The 20,160-nt window shown below is 42.4% G+C and overlaps 1 protein-coding gene across 2 annotated transcripts in view; it reads left to right on the top strand.

Moving 5' to 3' along the window:
- Window positions 1-633: 633 nt before the first annotated feature.
- Window positions 634-20,160, top strand: part of Sqor (sulfide quinone oxidoreductase) — a 41,518-nt gene continuing 21,991 nt past the window's right edge. The window contains exons 1-2 of one of the 2 annotated variants that reach the window (XM_021186216.2): window positions 634-727; window positions 19,329-19,579. In XM_021186216.2, coding sequence (XP_021041875.1) covers window positions 19,346-19,579 — 234 coding nt within the window. In that variant the 5' untranslated portion in view covers window positions 634-727; window positions 19,329-19,345. Of the gene's footprint in view, window positions 728-6,215; window positions 6,259-19,328; window positions 19,580-20,160 lie in introns of those variants that run through there. The other variant, XM_021186226.2, reaches the window with a different exon arrangement.

The following is a 20,160-nucleotide window of genomic DNA, read 5'->3' as shown; positions in this document are numbered from 1 at the left end:
AGGCTTATCATCACACCCGTAGTCCCTGTTTGCGACCAAGCAATTTTTCTATAGATTCTTCAGAGTGAAGACAGAAAGTTTGAAATAGGTGATTCAAAAACTATTAAAATGCATACAATCAAACAAGTGCGAAAGAAACTTAGTTATGCTTTTAAAAAAAGTTGGTGGCATTTGCGTGTTCTTTGAGTTTTTTTTTTTTTTTTTTAAAGTTGAGACCTTAGCAACTTTTGGGGACTGTATTTGTTTTAACACATGAAGCCATAAAGCCGCGGTCTCTGGCTTGTGCCTTCAAACAGTCAGTCCACCTTAGAAGGGGCAGAATGGTGACTTGTCAGGCACCAAAAGAACAACTCCTAGGAGCCAGCAGGTTCCAGGGGAAGGTGCCGCGCGGTTCTGAGTAGAGGTGGCCTTGTCTGCACCCCAGGTAAGAAAAGCGTCTAGGCTGCGTGGGGACAGTCGCGAGGCATGGGGAGCAAGGGCCACCCATACCACCCACGCCTCCTCCGGTGTCCGTGCCTGCCCCAAGGTGCGCATTTCCCTCCGGGTTTGTTGTTGGGCAGCGCCTTTCCTCCTAGGGAGGTTAGGGGTGTGGGGGTGGTGGCTGTCCCCGCCCCTGGCCTCCGCCTCCCCGCCCCGGCGGCCAGGCGGGGCTTTGCGAGGCCAGCGCTCCAGCGCCACAGTAGTTTCTGCTGCGCCAGCGCTGGGGCCCACGGTGTCGCTCAGCCCGGTAAGACGCACCCCACGACGCTGTCCTCCTCCCACAGCCGCTTGCTGTCGCCTCACTCGTTTCTGTTTCCGCGCTCCCGGCCGCCCTTCTTCCTTTCCAACCCCTGACACACTCCCCTTTGGTCTGGGACTCGGTGGACTTCAATGCTTTCTCCTTAGTGGCCCAGCCTCAGCGATGCAGAGAGGATGGCCCTGGCACCCTCCCCACCCACACCGCTTGGATGTGTGGTCTCAGTGCGTGGGAATTTCAGAAACGTTAGTTCCACTTGTTGTCTGTCACTCAGCACCTTGCCCTGCCTGCCGGGTGGGTTGAGACTGGCATCGATCTGGGGGGTACCCAGGGCGCTGGGGGTGGGGGGTGGTCAGCGGAGGAGCACAGGCCAGGCTGATTGGCAGTTAGTACAAGGGAGAAAAGGCTCTTTGGTGAAACTTTTCACCTTACTGTTACTTACTTCTCTGAGAGCCACCCAGCTTCTAGGGCTCACAGACTGAAGCTGAGTCAGAGAGTTTGCACAGGCTGTAAACCTCTGTAAACACAGCGTTCTGATCCAATTTTTTTTTTTTTTCTTTAACCTGCAGATACCTCTGGCAGTTCTGAGTTTTTGGGAAAACTAAGGACTCTTTCTTAGAAGATTTTCCTTTTTGCTTTAAACTTTATTATTTTATTTCATGTGTATAGTTAGTTCATTTGCATGCATGCCTAATGCCCTGGAACTGGGGTTATAAGCTTTCATCTGGATGCTGGGAACTGAACTCTATTCCTCTGGAAGTAAGCCCTCTGTAAGAGCTCTTAACCACGGAGCCATCTCTGCAGCCCCTCTCAAGAGACTTTTAAAAACATAAAATTAAAGGCAGGCCATGATGAAAGAAAACAGCCACTAAAGTATTTAAAAGAATACCATATAATTTTAAAAAGCAAATAACTATTATAATTTTGAAAAGCGCAGAATATAGAATTCAAGATATAGGCACTACCTGTAAATACATTTCTAAAATGTCATAAATAATACTGCTAATATTGCTGTGGCCAGCTGCCTACACAGTACTTGACGAGAATGTTAAATTTCAAGTAGACATCAGTGGAAGGTGAAGATTTTTTTCTTTTATTCAGATGAATGGACCTCAATTTAGATAGAAACCCTGTTAGAAGAAAGGGTGTTGATTACTTGTTAGGCAACTTAGCTTCTTGGGTTTAACACTTTCTTGAACTACCACTATGCCCTCTATCCCCAGCTTCTTGGGGCATCTGCTTCTCCTAAGGAAGAGAAAGAGAAAAGCCCGACACTCTTCCCCCAAACCAAACAAGCCTAATGCCTTCTCACAGGTGAAATGCATCCCTACTGAACTTGATTTTCCCAACTCCTCAGATCTAAGCTGATTCTAAATCAGAGAGAGAGAGAGTGGGCTGTTACGTTTAAGAGAACTAACATGCCCACCCCTTATATTCAAATCAAACTTCTACCTTCAAAGTGACCTACCCATGGTCCTATAGGCTTCATTTTCTTATGAGAGGGGGCCAACAATTCCCTCTTCAGTGATTGCCATGAGAAATTACATACAGTACACATTGCAATAACTCCCACAAATGATCTCCATGCCCCCACACCATGCTTTTTCTGATACTTTGGAGCATGCACTTAAGCATAGATGCTTTCCGGGGAATCAGGCATAATGGTACAAGACATAGGATATCTGGTTTTTATTCTGATTATGTCACAGGTCTAAGCATTTTATCTGGCTGTTCTCTGCTACAGAAATCCCAAGGAGTCAGTAGACAAATATCCATATTGGCTGTCTGTTTGAACACCCACCTCTCCTTCCTTTACAATGAGAATTGAATGTAGTTTTAGGAAGTAAGAAATCTTTAATCCATCTAGTGGAGTCCTTTTTCCTGGTGTGAAGAAAGCATGGCATATAATGGTTAAAGATGAACCCAATTTGGTACTACTAGTCATGAAGACCTGGGTGTCCTTCAGACAAAGCTTCGTTGCAAATGGGTAACTGTGCTATTAGGTCCAACATAGGAAAGATGTGAGCTGTTATGGAACCTGACATACTTGCTACCTGTGTATTTCCTTGTGTCCTAACCATCAAAGAACTGAATTCAGCGTCTAGATTCAAACAACATATATATAATCTGTAATCAAAGAGTCTTTTGTCATTGAGACCTTATGGGCTGGATTCCAGGTTAAGGCAAGCCAAAGTAAGTGACCAGTTTGTTTATAGTGACACTCCGCCCCTCATAACTTTCCTGCTCGTACCTTTGAATCCCAGTGTCTTTTGGTCTGATGAGTAATTTTATCCTGATCATTTTAATGATTCAGGAAGCCAGGTGTGGTGGCTTGAATACCTATAATCCCAACATTTGGTAGATGGAAGTGGAAGGATTTGGAGTTCAGTGTTATCTTTACTTATGTATCATGTTAGAGACTTTCCTGGCCATCCATCCATCCATCCATCCATCCATCCATCCATCCATCCATCCATTCATCTGCCACACCACCTCCACTAGGATCTGTGTGACAAGTTCCACAGACTGAGGCGATTGATCTCAAAAGGGGGAGGCCTCCTGGAACCGGTTGTGGAACTCTTTCCCAGAGAAAAAATATTGAGCCGTACGTAGATCTCATGGCAATCTATCTGTTTTGTTTTCTCTTATTCCTTTTCTTACTTACATGTTCCTAGTAGCCTAGGCCAAAATTTTAAGTAAGAATAATGGGTAAGAAACCATCCCTAAAGATGGGGTCACTAACATGACCTTATCCCTGGGGAAACCAACGCTTTACTTTTTAAATCATTTATAAAACTTATGATAGATAAAAATGTTCCCAACAATAAAATTTCATATGGCTACACGTGTGTCATTGGAGGTGGATTTTGGTATATAGTAAAGAAAGCCTTAATTAGAAAGAATCAAAATATTTTAAATTTACATATTGAAGATTTATAAAAAATCAGGCATTATGTGTTAAATAATAATTGACCATGGGGCTGGAGAGTTAGTTCAGCGGTTAAGAGCACTGACTGTTAAAGATTTATTAATCTGCTCCTGAAAATATGCCACTAGCCTTGGACAACAGCCCCCACTGAATACATCCTTTTAGAGTTGTTATATTTTGATGATTTATAATGATGTTACCTGTTCTGTTTGTGATTCACTGAATACATAGTTTCAGAGTTGTAATGCTTGGATGATTTTTGTGCTTTACTGTGCCAAATGATTTTTGTTGGTATTTGTGATTGTTTCACTGGATATAGTTTCTAAGAGATGTAATGTTTGGTTTTTAATGTATGAAATCCCCTGCTTGAGAGCTGCAAAATACACTCAGATTCAAACTGCCTCTGTGTTTGTTTCTGTTTGTCACTGCCAAATCCTTATCCACCTAGCTTCGAGGACCCTCATTCCAGGGACCCCCATACCCGACTGGGGTGGTCTGTGGCATCTATCCATCCATCCAAAGAAACAAATGCAAGATTCATAAAATCTGGGCCTAAGCTGACCCTTGCTGTGTGACCCAGTTACTTCACTGGAGACCTCCATTTCCAGGGGGGTCTGTAGCTGGGCCAACACAGGTTTGTAGAGCTCTTGACAGGAAAGCTGACTACAAATCTACTGTGGATGAGGTAGTAGATGGGGAGTCATTTGTTTTTGTTTATAGTGAACTAGACTGTGAGGAGTCAAGTACCCCTCACAATTAGGAAATGGGAGCAAGCTTAAGACAAGGCTTATTTATTTTTTTGTGTGAGCCAGTCAAAACCCTTACCTTTCAGTTAAAACAATTAAATTCACTCATGTGCAGTATCCTTTATTAAAGGCAAAACCTTTTCCTTATGTAAATATAATTTTTGTTTTCTGCTTGGTGAAATAGTCAGTTTTATCATTATACTGTTTGTTTTGATCATGAAATAAATTATTAAGTACTTAAGCTTGGAGGGACATTCTTGGCAGCAAAGGGAGTCACTGCTTCTTTGCAAAGTCCTCATTAGTAATTTTTTTCACTTTTTCTATTTTTTTTCAAGATTTTAATTATATCACATTCCCCTTCCCTTCTCTTCCTTAAACCCTCCCATATACACCTCAGGACTTCTTTTTATTACATGCATATATATATATATATATATATATATATGAATTCCATGTATATATGAAATCTTGTTCAGCTCATGTTTAGGCAGTCAGGTTGGTGAATGTTTTATGGGTATAGCTTCTGGCATTACTAGGAGACACCATCTTACAGAAAACTTCCTGCTCCTCTGGCTTTTACAATCTTTCCATCCCTCTTTGGAAATGTTCTCTAAGCCTTTGTTTCTCTGAGTGTTTTGTAGCTGTTTCCTTTGGGACTGGGCTCCAGAATTCTGCATTTTGACTGGTTGTGATTTTTCTGTACTGGTCTCCATCTGTTGCAAAGAAAAGAGTCCTTGATGAAGGCTGAAGACAACACTTATCTGAGGGTATAAGGACAGTGTTTAGATTATTAGGGATTATGTCATTTTGGTAAAGTAGTGGTTGTTGGTTCTCCTTCAAGATTCATGACAACACTATTCTAGAATAGCTGGCTAAGTTTCCACTGCCAGGCATGGTATCCATCTTGATGATTAGGTCTTACATCCAATTAGAGAGCTGATGATGATCACCAGCATACTCGTGCTGCTACTGCACCCTTAGGGTTATTGTGCCATGTTGATTGTTGTTCTGGTTCATAAGTATCATAACTGGGTAAGACCCTTTGCACTTATTAAAAGATAATTCTTACAGGGCTCCCTGAAAAAAATTAGGGACCCAATGTGACTGCAGGCCTTGATAAAAAGCTGTATGAAATCATTCCTGTTTCTTGGACAGCTTAGTTTTGGTCCACAACTGGAGCTCTTGCTTCACAGCTTCATATTCCAGCAAGTGTTTGGGCTTGGATTGGATTCCAAATAGAGTGTCCTATCATGACTTGCAGCCCCGAGTGAAGATTGCTTCATTTCCTTTATTTGTTAACAATATAGTAATCCAGTTCCTGAATATGTGGGCAGGCGGGGCCAGCCCCACCTTATGCAAGAGAAGTTGGGCCAAAAGCAGGGGCAGGGCCTGTGTGATCCCTTCTGTTTTCAAAGGGCATAGTTTTCTTCTCACACCATACTTTGGACCGTTGCTTCTCTCTGAGTAATCTCTTAGGACTGCTTTTGTCTTTGTTACTCCAACTGAAGAAGTGGATGTAATTTCAGTGTTTGAATTTGCCCTTCTCTATCTTCCATATATGGTCTTTTCCTCTTGCATGTGTTTCACATTCACATTAGTGCCTCCCCCCTGCAGTTTTAAGAGCCACCCAATGGATCATCATACTCCTGTCTCTGCTGTGAAGGTATACCAGTTCTTCCTTTTCATCATTTCTCTGTGCCTAGCAGAGAGAACACACTTGAAAATGCTAGGTATTCCAACCCATTCTCCCAGATTCTCTGTCTAAATTCCATTCCATTAAGACCTCCCAAGGCTCTAACTTCCATGAGCAGGGCACAGAAGCTGAAATCCAAGCCATGGAACAACAGGTAACTTACATGACTCACCCAGGCTAGGTGGGGCAGTGAGTTAGAACATTTTGTAGGGTGGAGATGGCCCTGACTACATAGCTCTAGCTGAGTGTTTCTTGTATGAATGTGGGCTTCCTGTTGTCAGTAAGACCATAGGACCATTATTTTTAGGAGATACCTTCAAACTTTTCCACGTTGGCAAGTAAATCAGAATATAAGAGGATACTGTAAGCTAAACAAAACAATCTAGTCTATAGGCGTGGGCTTTGGTTACAGCTTTATGAACACTGCATGGTTGCCAGTGGTCCTGAATTGAGTTTTGTATTAACCAGGGTTCTCTAAAGTAGCAGAACTTACAGAATGGATCTCCATTTATATATATGTATAGCCTTTAATAGAATCACTTTCAGGCTAATGTCCAACTAATCCAACAATGTCTGGCTATCAATGGAAAGTGTAAGAGTCCAGTAGCTGCTCAGTCTTCAAGGCTGGCTGGCTCATCTGGCCTTTAGTAGATTCTGGGATCCTGAAGAAGTAGGCTCTAATGGGAGTGAAGGAATGTACTTGCTAGTAAGTCAAGAGCAAGCAAGCAAAGAGGAAAAGCTTCCTTTTTTTCTGTCTAGCAAGGTGTGTCTTCCTACCTCAAGATCCGGGTTAAAGATGTGTGACTTCCTGCCTCAAAGGTCCAGACTAGAAGTAGATTCACTCCAAACCAAGGAAAAAATCTCTCACAGGTGTACCCCTCATTGTAGTTCATCCCAGATGTAGTCAAGTTGACAATATCTTTCAGCTTTCGATCCTCACTGTCAGAAACATAGGTCTACCCAGTCTCTCCCCACATTCTTTCTTCCCAATGCACACCTCCCCAGGGGTCCCTTCTTTTCATCTACAGCTAAGTGATTCCCATTCCAAGAGAGTCTTCTTTGTGACCCTCAACTTCAACTGTCTAGCTCCAGGAAGCCCTGGATATAACCTCTCTATTCCATTTACATAATCATTTCCTTGACCTCCATACCTACCTCGAGAGGCCCTTTCCACTCCTCACCTGCTTATTCTCTCTTTTATCTGTATTTATTTGCATTTCAAGCCCTTATCACACATATTCATTAAATGCAGTAGACTCCTGACAGGCTTACAGGACTGTGTAACTGGGTTTATTGTTTCCCCCTGATTAATTTACCCCCTCTTGTCTGATATAGAGATATACTTAGTAAAACTACTCACCAATGAACTCATTCCTTCTGAACTTCTTCATTATAACAGAGGTTGCCACTTACTGGAACTAAAACCATGAGAACACCACATCAGGCCTACCTAACAGAGCTTATGGGAAGTAGAACATAGTTTGTGTCAGCTCCCACCCTGCCTCTCCCAAGACAGTCCCACCTTCCTTTGACTAGAGTCTTATTACCTCCCCAAGCCTCCTTGTGACTTGCATTTTTTGTTGTTGTTGTTGACATTTTGATGCATATCTTTTCTCCAGAGACAGTGAATTTTCTTTGTGGGTTCAGACTCCAGCTTTATGTCCCAGTCTATCAGAACTGATATTATGGAGGATCTGGGCTCTTCTTGCCAATCCCTGAGGCACTCTGGATGGTTAGGTAGACAGGCACAGAATCTGTGCTTTCTACCAAGAGAGTAGCATCAAGCTTTTCAGCTATGTTTTTAGGAATAGTTGTTAGGAAATGCTGTATCTTTACTTTCAAGTCCATCTCCTCTAGACTGGCGGAAAGAATAATGAGGTTAGCTTCCAAAAGAATCTAGGTTCGTATCCTATCGTACACTTAACTAGGGAGTCATTTGGCTTCTTTTGAAGCATAGTATCAATATCTGTAAATGGAAATAACAGCACTTAACCTCTTGTTGATTTGTTGTGGATACAAGATGATGAATGCACAGTGCCACAAAACAGGGGGGAGGTTATGTGCCTATATTAGTCAGGGTTCTCTAATCGCAGAACTTATTGAATATCTCTACATATTAAGGGAATTTATTGGAATGACTTAGTCTGTAGTCCAACTAACCCAACATTGGGCAGCTGAGAATGGAAAGTCCAAGAATCTAGTAGTTGCTCAGTCCTACAAGGTTGGGTATTTCAGCTGTCCTTCTGTATAAGCTGGAATCCTGAAGAAGTAGGTTCCAATGTGTTCTCTGTCTCGTGTCTAATATATATTCGTTTCCTGAAGCTGCTGTAACAAACCACAGACTTTGTGGTTTAATGATACTGTGATGGCTATTCCTGGTTGTCAACTTGACTATATCTGGAATTAACTGCACTCCAGAAAGGTACATCTGTGGTGTAGATCTTGAGACTGGAAGACACAAGTTTCTGACCTGGATCTTGACATGGAGATCTTGAGGCATAGTGGCCATGAAAAGCTTTGGCACAGACAAGGTAGTACATGTCTAACCCTAGAAGACCGAGGCAAGCAGATCTCTGAGTTTAAAACCAGCCTTGGACAAAGCAAGTTTTAGATCTGGGCATGGTGGTACACGACTTTAATTTGGGCCATACCTTCTTCTGGAGGCTGACATAAGGACATTGGAAGAAGGAAGGCTCACTCTTCTTTTCTTGCTTGCACTTGCTTGCCAGCACATCTGTTGGAACCTACTTCTTCAGGATTCCAGCTTATACAGAAGGACAGCTGAAATACCCAACCTTGTAGGACTGAGCAACTACTAGATTCTTGGACTTTCCATTCTCAGCTGCCCAATGTTGGGTTAGTTGGACTACAGACTAAGTCATTCCAATAAATTCCCTTAATATGTAGAGACATTCCATAAGTTCTGTGACTAGAGAACCTTGACTAACATAGGTATATAACCTCCCCCCTGTTTTGTGGCACTGTGCATGCTAAGTAATTGCTGTGCCAATCAGCTATGGCATCAGCTCCAGCAACAGAATTTATTATTTTACAATAATCTACTTCAAAGGTCCAGTGCAGATCTCACTAGGTCAACATCAAGGTTCTGGTAGGGCCATGTGCTTTCTGGGAATTCTATAAAGGAGGTTCTGTTTCCTTGTCTTTTCCAGCTGCTTTAAACGGTCTGCATGCTTGGTTCATTACCCTTGCCCTCCATCTTTAAAGCTGGCAACCTTTCATTTTTATGACTAGTCTCCCATAATCATAGCCTCCTCATTACTAGAAAAGCCTCTCCGTTTTGAAAGGATTTAGGGGGTTAAGTCGTGTTCACATGGTTAATTCAGGGTAGCCTCTTAGTGATGATTTAGATATTTTCTAAGGTGAACTGTGTTCTCTGTCATTTTCTGAGTCTTCACTAACTGGATTTTCAAGACAATGTATGACATTTCTATCATGCTTCAAAGAGTCTTTTAGCCTCTGTCCATTGTCCAATTTAAAATATGGCCCAGGGAAGGAACAAACTAGGGAAGAAAATTCCATCTCAATTTTGCTTTATTTCCTTTGAGATCCTGTTAACATCCCCCATTAGCCTAATCCAAGCAGAAGAAGAAGAGAGACCAAAGGATGGGTCTTGGAATAGGAGGGTAAGAACTAAATGCTAGAGAGGTGGTGTGTGTGTGTGTGTGTGTGTGTGTGTGTGTGTAGAAAAACTAGCAAAAAGGTAATAAAAATGTTGCCAAATCATTGATATTTTATCTGACTTGTGTCTTTGGTGTTTGTTAAGCAAGTTTCCATCTTGCTAAGAATGACATAAATGTTTACCTCAGTTTTCTTCTAGGATGTTTGTGGGTTTACTTTCAATACTTAAAAATTAAATTATGTAACGTCAACAAAAGATAGCCTTTGCCCAGGGTTGGGTCCACCTTCTTCTTGGTCTGTTTTATCAGCAGCTGCCAAGCTCTACTGTTCTTTTTAACACCTGAAGTTGATAAATTGGGTGTGGGGCCAGGACTAGAATGAGCAACCATTCTGCTTCTCAGCCCAGATCCTCACTAACTCTAATGGATACTAGGGCAACATTCTTGAGTAGTGGAGTAAGCATGACTGTGCATAATTCACATAAACCTCTGTTTCATCAGGGTAACTTTATACATTTAGCCAAGTAAAAAGTTAGTGCATATACTTTTATGCAGGGAATAGATCCTGTAAGTTAGAATATTGATTATATTTCTTGTCTTCCACATTTGAAAATTTAGCTACTGCATGATTAAGATGAGCCTAAGATAGGCAAGAAGCCAATCTCATCCATCATCTTCCACCTTGCAGAGAGCTTAGTCCTTGAACCCCTGTAATGAACCCACCTGGATGGTGCCACTTAGTTGTCCAGGTTAAATGGATCAAAGAGATGTGAAGAATTTCCTTGGTAGAGGAGACACTGCCAAGTTACATTCAGTAGAGTCGATGCTAGAGTGGGACAAGGGAAGGCAATGCCAGGTGCCTATTCTTCCAGATTAACTATTGCTTTAAAAAGTCAAACTGTAGCTTATGTTATGGAGTTGCAAAAATTGGCCCAATCACCCAGGTCATTACAACAGTCTTCAGTTGTATGTAACTAAATTGCTTTTTAAATGACTGTTACCTGACAGTTCCACACATACATAAGGAGAAGAAACCTAACAAAACTTTGTTCAAAAGTGTAAACCTTTCATGGGGCAGAGCAGTTGGCACATGCATTTTAATGTAGGTATATTAGAACACACCCGGAATTCATTTTTTATCAAGTATGGCAAACACCACAGATTGCAAGGGGACTGCTGAGAAGGAAGACATTTCTTACTCACAGTTCTCAAGAGACCAGAGGCACAGCACCCATGTTGGGCCCTGTGAGAAGGGCTTGTTGGAAGGCAGAAATTGGAAGAAAAAGCATAAGCAAAAGCCTGTATTGTGAGGCAGGCAGAAAAGCTGACCCGCGTTAGGACTGAGCAGTTGGGACTCTGTGTACCCTCAGTGCAAAGACTACTTCTGGCTGTCCGGTGTCTAGTGCCAACGTGATTATATGACTATTATATACTGATTATATGAACAATTATATGAATATAAAAGTCAGACAGACAAGGAGGCTTATAGGCTAATTAATGTCTTACAAGTCAAAGGTATGAGGGTGGGCCAGACCTTCACAGTCTGAAGTTAGCTGGTTCTGAGAGAGACAGTCTCTGTAGGAACTAGCCAGGTCTCAAAATGTCAGTTTATCATGAGCACAGAAAAAAAAAAAATACTGTAGCTAATACAGTCGGACTCAGAATATCTCCAGGAAGGGGAAGCAGCCTGCTGTCTTGTTCAAACCATGTCTATTGCTATGAATAGCAGTGTATGTGTTACTTACAGTACTTCAAGGGAAGATGGGGCTGTCTGAGGGAAACACAGCACCCCTGCAGCAATGCAGGGCATTTCCTTAGCACACCTGCAGTGCTAACCTTGGGACAGCGGCATTTCCTTCTTGTGGTTGGACTGGGCCTTCTTCTTTTCCATCACATGTGGTGGCATCACTCATATTTGTCAACTTTACTTGGCAATGTGGTGCCTAGACATTAGGTCAAACTATTCTGAGTGTGACCGTGAAGGTATTTATGGATGAAACAAAACTTAATGTGGTAACTGGAGAACTCAGATTGCTCTTCCCTGTGTGACAATTGCTGTCTGAGTGTTATACGGTGGAACATTGTTCTGCTTGTGTGAGACCCATTTAAAACACGGCCTTTTCCTCCTTCCTGGATGAGTCTTTGGATCAGAATCTTATCATAGACCAGAGGTGGGCTGAGTCTTTGGCTTGCTGACTAAAGAGCCTGGGACCTGTTAGGTCCCATGTAGTGGTATGAATGAGAACATCTCCCATAAACTCAGGTAGATGAACCTTCAGTCCACAGGTGGTGGTGCCATTGTGAGGTTTAGGAAGTGTGGCCCTGGTGGAGGAAGTGATCACCAGGGGTGGCCTTTGAGAGTAAGTAGCCTTTCCTACATCCAGTCCTGAGTTCTCAGCTTCCTGCTTTGACTGCCATACCTGCCTGCTGCCATGCCTCCTGCCATGTTAGGTTCTTATCCCCCTGGAATTATAAGTGCAGATAAACTCCTTTTCATAAACTTTCTTGGTCATGGTGTTTTATCAGAGCAACAGAAAAGCAGCAAATACAGACATAGGAACTATTTCCCAGAAGCACTTCCAGGTAGTAGGGCGTGTGGAACAGTTTGCTTCGGTTTCCTCCCTAGTTTTAAAATCTCCTCCCTATGAATGTTGGTCTAGTTCTGAGTTGGCTGTGTAATCTGGAGGAAAGAACTACTTTTCTTCAGCCTCAATTCTCAAAGCTAGAAAATGGTCATAATACCCACCTGAGTGCCCGGCATTGTACCTGGCATGTAGGACTTGTGTCTAGGGCAGTAATGAACAGATTTATGTTAAGGATTGTGACCTAGTTTCAGATTGTTCAGGAAAACCAGGCTATATATCTGCATGCTGATGGGGGGAGGTAGGAAGGGCAAAGGTCAAGAGGGGGCAGCTTCAGGGAGCCCCCTGAGCAGCGGTTGAGTAGAGTATACTAGAGGAGACTGTGGACCTTAGAGACAGCTTTGCTGAGAAGTGAATGAAATCTCTGTTTCTGGACCTCCATCCTACACAGGACAAGCCAGGGATGGAAAGATGGCTTCTAGTCAGGGAGATCTCTATGTATGTATTTCTGATAAATCACCTAACAGAGATCTCCAAAGAAAGAGTGCTGGATTTCCAGGGATCTGTACATTTGTTAGAATTTATTTCCTCATTCAATGTAAATATAAAATGTTGAGTCTAAATTTATATTCTAGGTTTTAGATTCTTAAATTATTTCAGTTTCAAGACCATAAATACATAATCTGCTCTGTCTAAAAGCTTGCCTCTTGCCAGGTGTGGTGGTGCATGCCTTTAGGGTCAGCACTCTGGAGGCAGAGGTAGGTGGGTTTATATGAGTTCAAGACCAGCCTGGTTTATTTTGTGAGCTCTAGGCCAGCTAGGGCTACATAAAAGAGGCCCTGTCTCAACAAAACAAAACAAAACAAAACAAAACAAAACAAAACAAAACAAAACAAAACAAAACGCTTTCTACTTTGTGAGGATGCGTGTATGTGTATCAGTGTGTGAATGTGTATGTATATATGTGTATCTGTGCATATGTGTTTATGAATGTTGTGTTTATGTGGATGTATGATACATACACATATATTTGTATGTGTGTATGTATATGTTTGCTTGGTCTGAATGTATATGATTGTATGAGTATGTGTGTATGTATGTGTGTATGAGTGTGCATTATGTGTTTATGTGTGGTGTGAATATATGTGTATAAAAGTGTGTTTGTGTGTGGATATATGTGTGTATGTGTGTGTGTGTGTGTGTGTGTACGTGCCTGTGTATGAATTTGGCGATGCAGCATTTTTCTGCTCTGCTAGAGCCTGCAAGGGGCTGCTGTTCTGAGTCCTGGATCTGGAGAAAGTTCCAGTCTGGGGTGTTCTCTTTCTGGGTTGGGCTGCTGGCTGCTGCAGATGTCTCCACTGCTGTTGCAGAGGACATTTGGAAAGAGTTGCTCTTCATAAAGGGGTTCATTATAGATCGGGCCCTACTACTTACACCTTGAAAGATCACTGCCCTCCCTGAGCCTCCAGTTCTCCATCAGTTCAGTGTTTTTGAAACTCCAGTGTTGACTCAGTTGTGGACATTGTGATGAGCAGTTCTAAGTTGTGTTGCCAGGGCAGTATCCTCTTGCAATTATTTGAAATATGCCCAGAGTTTAACTTTTAGTGATAAAAGCCTGCCACCTCCTTACACGGGTTTGTACTTGACCTGACTAGATGCCATGAGGGAATGAAGATGTGACAGACACACAGACACAGAGAAGCTGGGATTCGATGGGCCATGCTCATTCTGATGGAGAAGCCAGAACACACTGAAGCTTAGGGTGCTTATACACACAGTTGAACGTGAAGGTGGGGTTATTGCACACAGATAAACAGGCAGAGTTATTATGTATAGTGGAACCAGGAGGCAGGAGTGTTCTTTGTCTTCAGGATGTAAACATCCATGGAATAAAGCTTCGGTGGGCATTTTTTTTGCAACCACCATCAACACTCAAACTCAGATCTGAAGAATGCTTTGCCACCACTCTGACTGAGTTAAATTTTCATATCCCATAACTCTTTTCAGTATTTGGAATACAATACAGCTACTTTCTGCCAGTGGACATTTTGTTCCCCTGTATTATCGAAGAGTCAGTTTGGGTGACTCCAAGCTTGAAGAGTTGGTGGACCTTACATCAAGAATGCTGTAGATAATACTTGCTGGGGCGCCAGCTCTGTATGAACTCAGCTAGGCATTCTGGCTGCTCTCAGCCCAATGAGAGGCGTGTCAAGTGACATAAATCTGAAGACCTTTGGCCACAGGCAGTCTGTACTGTTTGTTTAGGAAGGGCCAGCAGTGAAAAGGTTGCCAGTAAGTGATGGAAGTGGTGATGTTCGGGCAGTTGTTGACACCTCGATCAGCAGGGGTTGTTCTGTGTCCATGTGTCTAGTTCCATCTTTTGGAGGAGGAACTCAGTTGATTTAGGACCAACTGAGTGATGTTTATCTAGCTTAAAAGCATAGTATCATTTAATCAAAAACTATATTGAATGTGCCACTTGCAAATGGAAGTTAAGTTAGTCTTATTTATTGATTTGTTAAAGTGTGTGTCTCACTTTATAAGGATGTAGCGATACAGTGGCTGCTTCATTCTGTAACATTGATAGTTAGGGCATTTAAACTAACAAGTGTTCAGGGTCCAGGCTGTTTACTGTGGAGTCTGGGAAGCTTGTTAGATTTATACTTTGTTCTAACTTGTTGACAGGGCTGTCCATTTTCTCTCTGCTGACCTCAGGGCCAAGTTTGGCCTTCCTTTTTTTTCTCTCTTTCTTTTCTGTCTTCTAGTTAAGATCCTGTTGCCATCACTTCTTGATGTCCTGGCTGTTGCATTATATTTGGTTTAGGTCAATGTCAGAACTCCACATGGGCTCCTCAGTGGTGTTCTCTGACATTGCTTCTAACAATAAATGTCTGTTTTTGCTCATCAACACCAATCCATTCTTTGATAAGAATATAATATTTCAACAATTCAATAAAATAATTATGTCAACATTAAGAATTCTAGTCTTGGCCCCCCATACCATCTTCACTTTTGATTCCCCCCAACAAATGATTACCCAGATTACCCACACATTTGTTTGGTTGATACAAATTCAGAACTTCCTGTGATAAACTTGCAGGTTTAATAGCTATCTAGAACTTTTTAGAGAATTCAGGAAGCCACTTAGCTGGCACTTACTGGTTTATTATAAAGGACACAAGAATGCCTGAGTGGAAGGTATTGGAAACACAGTGCTTCTGCGCCTTCTCTGGACTTGCCATGGTCCCAGAGCCTCTGTGTCTGTAGCCACAGGGAAGTTCTTGGAAGCTTATTCAGGATTTTTACTAGAACCTACTCTCCAGTTTCACTGCTTCTCTTCCCCTCATGTGGGTCAGAGGGTGAGGCTCAAAATCTCAACCCTGTAATTGCAATCATGTTTGGTTTTTCTGGTCCTAGTTGAGTCTAGGGGTCCTACTGTGAGTCACCCCAATGTTGCAATGCCAGAAAATGTTTAAGGTTGAGGAGCTTTAGTCATAGACTGTGGGATAAAGTCACAGATGCATGCATGTGCACACATGCATTCACGCATGCAAGTATGCTACAGTTCTAAAACGAGGTATTAAATATCATGCTTATGGAAGCCACTGGCTTCTTCCTAGCCGTTGACAATGTTCCAGGCTTCGTCGTCTTCATTCACATTTTTGGATGAGGGTTCTGCTTTTTAAAAAATTTGATGTTACATAGCTAGAGTGAAAAGGATGTGGAGATTTCAAGTATTCTAGGGCATTAGATATTTACTCTAATACATTTGTGGTTTGGAATTGGACTTTATCAACTGGAACACTCTGCTGTTTATTAATGAAGTTGAAAAAAACTGGCTTGGAAGGCGTTGTGCTTAGATACACTGAACCCAGAAACGGACTATTAGTAAACACCGAACTAAAACCGACATAGCTTTCTTGGCAGAGCAAGAGAAACATTTGTGCAAATTTCAAAGAACTGAGGTCAATTAACTCAAGTGGGAATGGCTGCAAACCAGAAACTTAGCTCTGCCTTGTTTTAGGTTGCCTTAAAAAAGGCAAATGAAGTGAAACCAAACTTCCTGTGGATCTGAGCTGCAGTGTGAGACCAATAGGAAATGTTTTCCTCTTCTGGGAAGTTGTGGGAAATAATTTTTCTCTATTTAATATTATCACCCGGTTCCATCCCTGTGATGAAAATCTGAGATAATATAACAGCTCATGCCTTCAGAGGCCTCTGTCGGTTGTCACTTGGCCTCACTGCATTAGGTCTGTGCAGAGGCAGAGCATCACTGCTTGATGGAGTAGCAGAGAGATGGGTCTGTGTGGAGGATGTAGAGCTCAGGATCCCAAGGTCTCTTCAGGTGTATGCTATTACCTAACTTCCTCCAACTCGGTCTCACCTCCTAAAACTACCACCACTTGCCAGTAGCGTCAATAGGCTGAAGACCAAGCTTTAATACTGGAGACTTTGGGGACCTTCAGGATCTAACAGGTATGTTCAACATGTGTCCTAGAGACTGCATGCGTCCCAGGATAGCTATGAATGTGGCCTGACACATTTGTAGGTGACAAAAGACATATCACAATGTAAAAATGACAGTGCTGACAAATACTTGTCCTGAGGGTCACAGATGCAGGATAATACAGTGACTTGAAGTAGAAGTCCCAGACCTAAGTCAGCCTGCAACTTTTGGAAGAGTCACAGAAATGCTATTTGCTTCAGTTTTGTCACCTATCCATTAGGATGACATAGCCCACTCAGAAGTTCAATGCTGACAGAAAAGACATCACCAATGTCACTTATTATCATCTAAATGAATATTTTATTCTCAAATAGGTATTTAGTATAACATTTATAACATACATAAAACCAGAAAAAAATCACAATCTTTCATTGTTCTAAAACCCAGGGGAAGCACTTAGTGGAACATTTTGACTCTTTTTTCTTTTTATAATGCATTTTCCCTTACTTTGTTGGGTTAATGTATATACTTAATATGCCATGATGTAATATGCTCATTTGTATCCAAACTGTAAGCATATGGTATGTTCTTTTAATATATTAAGATTTTAGAGGAGCTCATGAGTCATTGATGTAATCATATTTTACCCAAGCTCTCCTTAATATTCAATAATCAGAACATTGTTTTCATATAAAATTGAAGTGATGAGAAATTAATGTCTGTGGAAACAGTCCAGGGCCAGGACTGCCCCAGCCTGAGTGGAGTCTGTTGTTTGTCCGAGGATTATCAGTATTGATCCACAAACTGTTAGCAGAGGGCCGGGCATTTTATGAACAAGTATGCTAGAGACATCTTTGTAATACTTTCCTTTTCTTCCACATTAGAAGTTTCTTCCTTAGAAGTGCAGTGGGGAGGGACGGCAGGTATTATTTTGTAGAGCAGTTGCTTTGCTTTTAGACTGGAGGCAAGAATTTATGGGCCTGCTTTGCTTTCTGTGAGCCTTGGACTGGAAAGTTTAAGGAGTGTTCGGATTCACCAAAGCTCTGCAACTGAGCTAATACTGGCATCTGCTCCCCAGACCCCCACCATTTCCTCCTACAGGGTTTTCCCTTATCCCTTTCTCTTTCTCTGTCTATCTGTCTGTCTGCCTGCCTGCCTGTCTGTCTGTTTCTGTGTGGTATAATTAAGTCAGTGATGTTAGTTAGAAGTTAGTGATGTTACTGGCCAGGAATCTTACTCCTCTGGGAGTGTTTGCATTTTAATAAAGCGTTCTTAGACTCTGTTTGAACTCACAGAGATGAAAATGATAGGAACATCTGGGTCCCCAAAGTCTGGACCCCTAAGTTGTACAAGTTAATGATGTCCTTCACACAAGGCCAATGCTCTGCATGGGAGCACAGGGCAGCTCTTGAGAAGTCTCACTGGTCTCTCTACTGAGGAGCTGACTGCTCAGAGTGGCTGCTTCCCTTAGTAAGGGCAGGACATCTCTGGGAGAGTCTTAAGGAGGAATTGTTTGTGAAGTTGATGCAATAAAAGAATGACTAGCAGCAGGATCAGATTCTTTACATAAAGTACAACTTTATGATGCCAGGCAAGGATCCCTTTATGGCTTACATGAATCATCTGTTGGAAATTGCTCAATGTACTGAAGGCCTTTGCTTGTACAGCTAATGAGTTTGATTTAACTGTGTTTCCTTGGGTAAGCAGAGCAGGGACCTTACCTGGGAGCTGATACCCTGATAGCCATAGTCAGAGTGAACTCAGTGGCAGAGAGCTGGGCTTTTATTCAACTGTTGCTCTTTTAGCAAGGTCACAGGTGCTCTTTGTGGCAAGGAGCACTGCAGGTCTCTAGGTGCAGACCTGCCTACCCACTTTAATCAGCTTAAAAGCCAATGAAACATTTGGATGTGCCCAAGAGAATGGATGACAGCTGGAGAGAAACAAATGGTACCCTAGATGAACAAGGATGGGTAGAGTCAAATGCTTAGTGAGATTCTAAACGGGGAGGAGGGCTGGAGAGATGGCTAAGCAATTAAGTGCTTTTCCTGCTTTTTTAGAGGGCAATCTTCAGTTCCAAGTGCCCATATAAAAGCTTGTAACCACCCATAAAAGACTGTCAAAATGGCTCAACAGGTAAAGGCACTTGCTACCAAGCCTGATGACCCAATCTGATTCCCAGGACACACATGGTGGAAGGAGAGAATGAATGAAGTTGTTCTCTACCCCTACGTGGGCATGCATAGGGCACAAATAAATATAAAAGGGGAGGGATACTTCTTTAAATAGTCCTAGATAGCCTGGTATAGCAGGTGGAAAGGAAAGGAAAGGAAAGGAAAGGAAAGGAAAGGAAAAGAAAGGAAAGGAAAGGAAAGGGAAAGATCAACCATTAGGCAGCCATCAACCCATAGCTCTCAGAAAGCTAGCTTCCTGGAAGGAAGTCAGACTTTAGCAAAAGACAGTAGATACCAAATAGAGCTGATCTGATGCCAGTCTCTCTTTCCTAGGGTCACAAAGTGAACTTTCTTTGGCACTTACAGTCTCATCTGCTTCCTTTTAGCCTGATCTATCCTGGTGATGGCCCCACTGGTCGCTATTGTCTCCAGGCAACGTGCCCGGCTCTTTGCCTGTTTCCTTAGGCTGGGCACTCAGCAGGCCGGACCCCTCCAATTGCATACAGGAGCCTGCTGCACAGCCAAGAACCACTATGAGGTGCTGGTACTTGGTGGGGGATCTGGGGGGATCACCATGGCCACTCGAATGAAGAGGAGAGTTGGAGCGGAGAATGTGGCCATTGTTGAACCCAGTGAGGTAAGTGTCCCTTGGTGTGTGTGAGAGCACGTATGTGCATGTGTTAGGCTGTGCGGGCACAAGGTTTTTATGTCTTGTGTTTAATGCTTTTCATGGGCATAAAAAAGAAGAGGTGGCAATGATCTGGGAGAAGTTTGGGGAGGGGAAAGAATATGATGAAAATATATTGCATGAAAAAATTATTTAGAAATAATAATTTAAAAAGTCCTGGAGGAGAATGGAGCATCCCGAGAGCTCTAAGCTTTTTGTGTCTTGTATTTCTGTCTCATAAGGGATGCCACACAAGTTACTACGACATGAGTGGCTTAAAACAATGAGCACAAATTCCCTCACAGTTTTTTTGAGGCTACCAGTCCCAAACTATTGAAAGAGTCAAGCTCCCTCTGAAGGTTGGGTGTAAAAGAGCAAAGGGTTTGCTCTACCTCCTTCCTAGGCTCTAGCAAAGATTGCTCATAGAGCAATCCTTGTCAACCCAGGTTTGCATCATAATCATCATTCCTGGTCCTAGTGTTTGAGTGGTACCCACTGGTGTCTCTGTGTTTGGGAATTTTCACCTTGGGGTGGACTACGGTTAAGAATAT

The sequence above is a fragment of the Mus caroli genome, unplaced genomic scaffold (genome assembly GCF_978045245.1).
Source record: "Mus caroli unplaced genomic scaffold, Mus_caroli_1 scaffold_2, whole genome shotgun sequence".
Lineage (NCBI taxonomy): Eukaryota > Metazoa > Chordata > Mammalia > Rodentia > Muridae > Mus > Mus caroli.
This window is presented reverse-complemented; position numbering and strand designations above follow the sequence as displayed.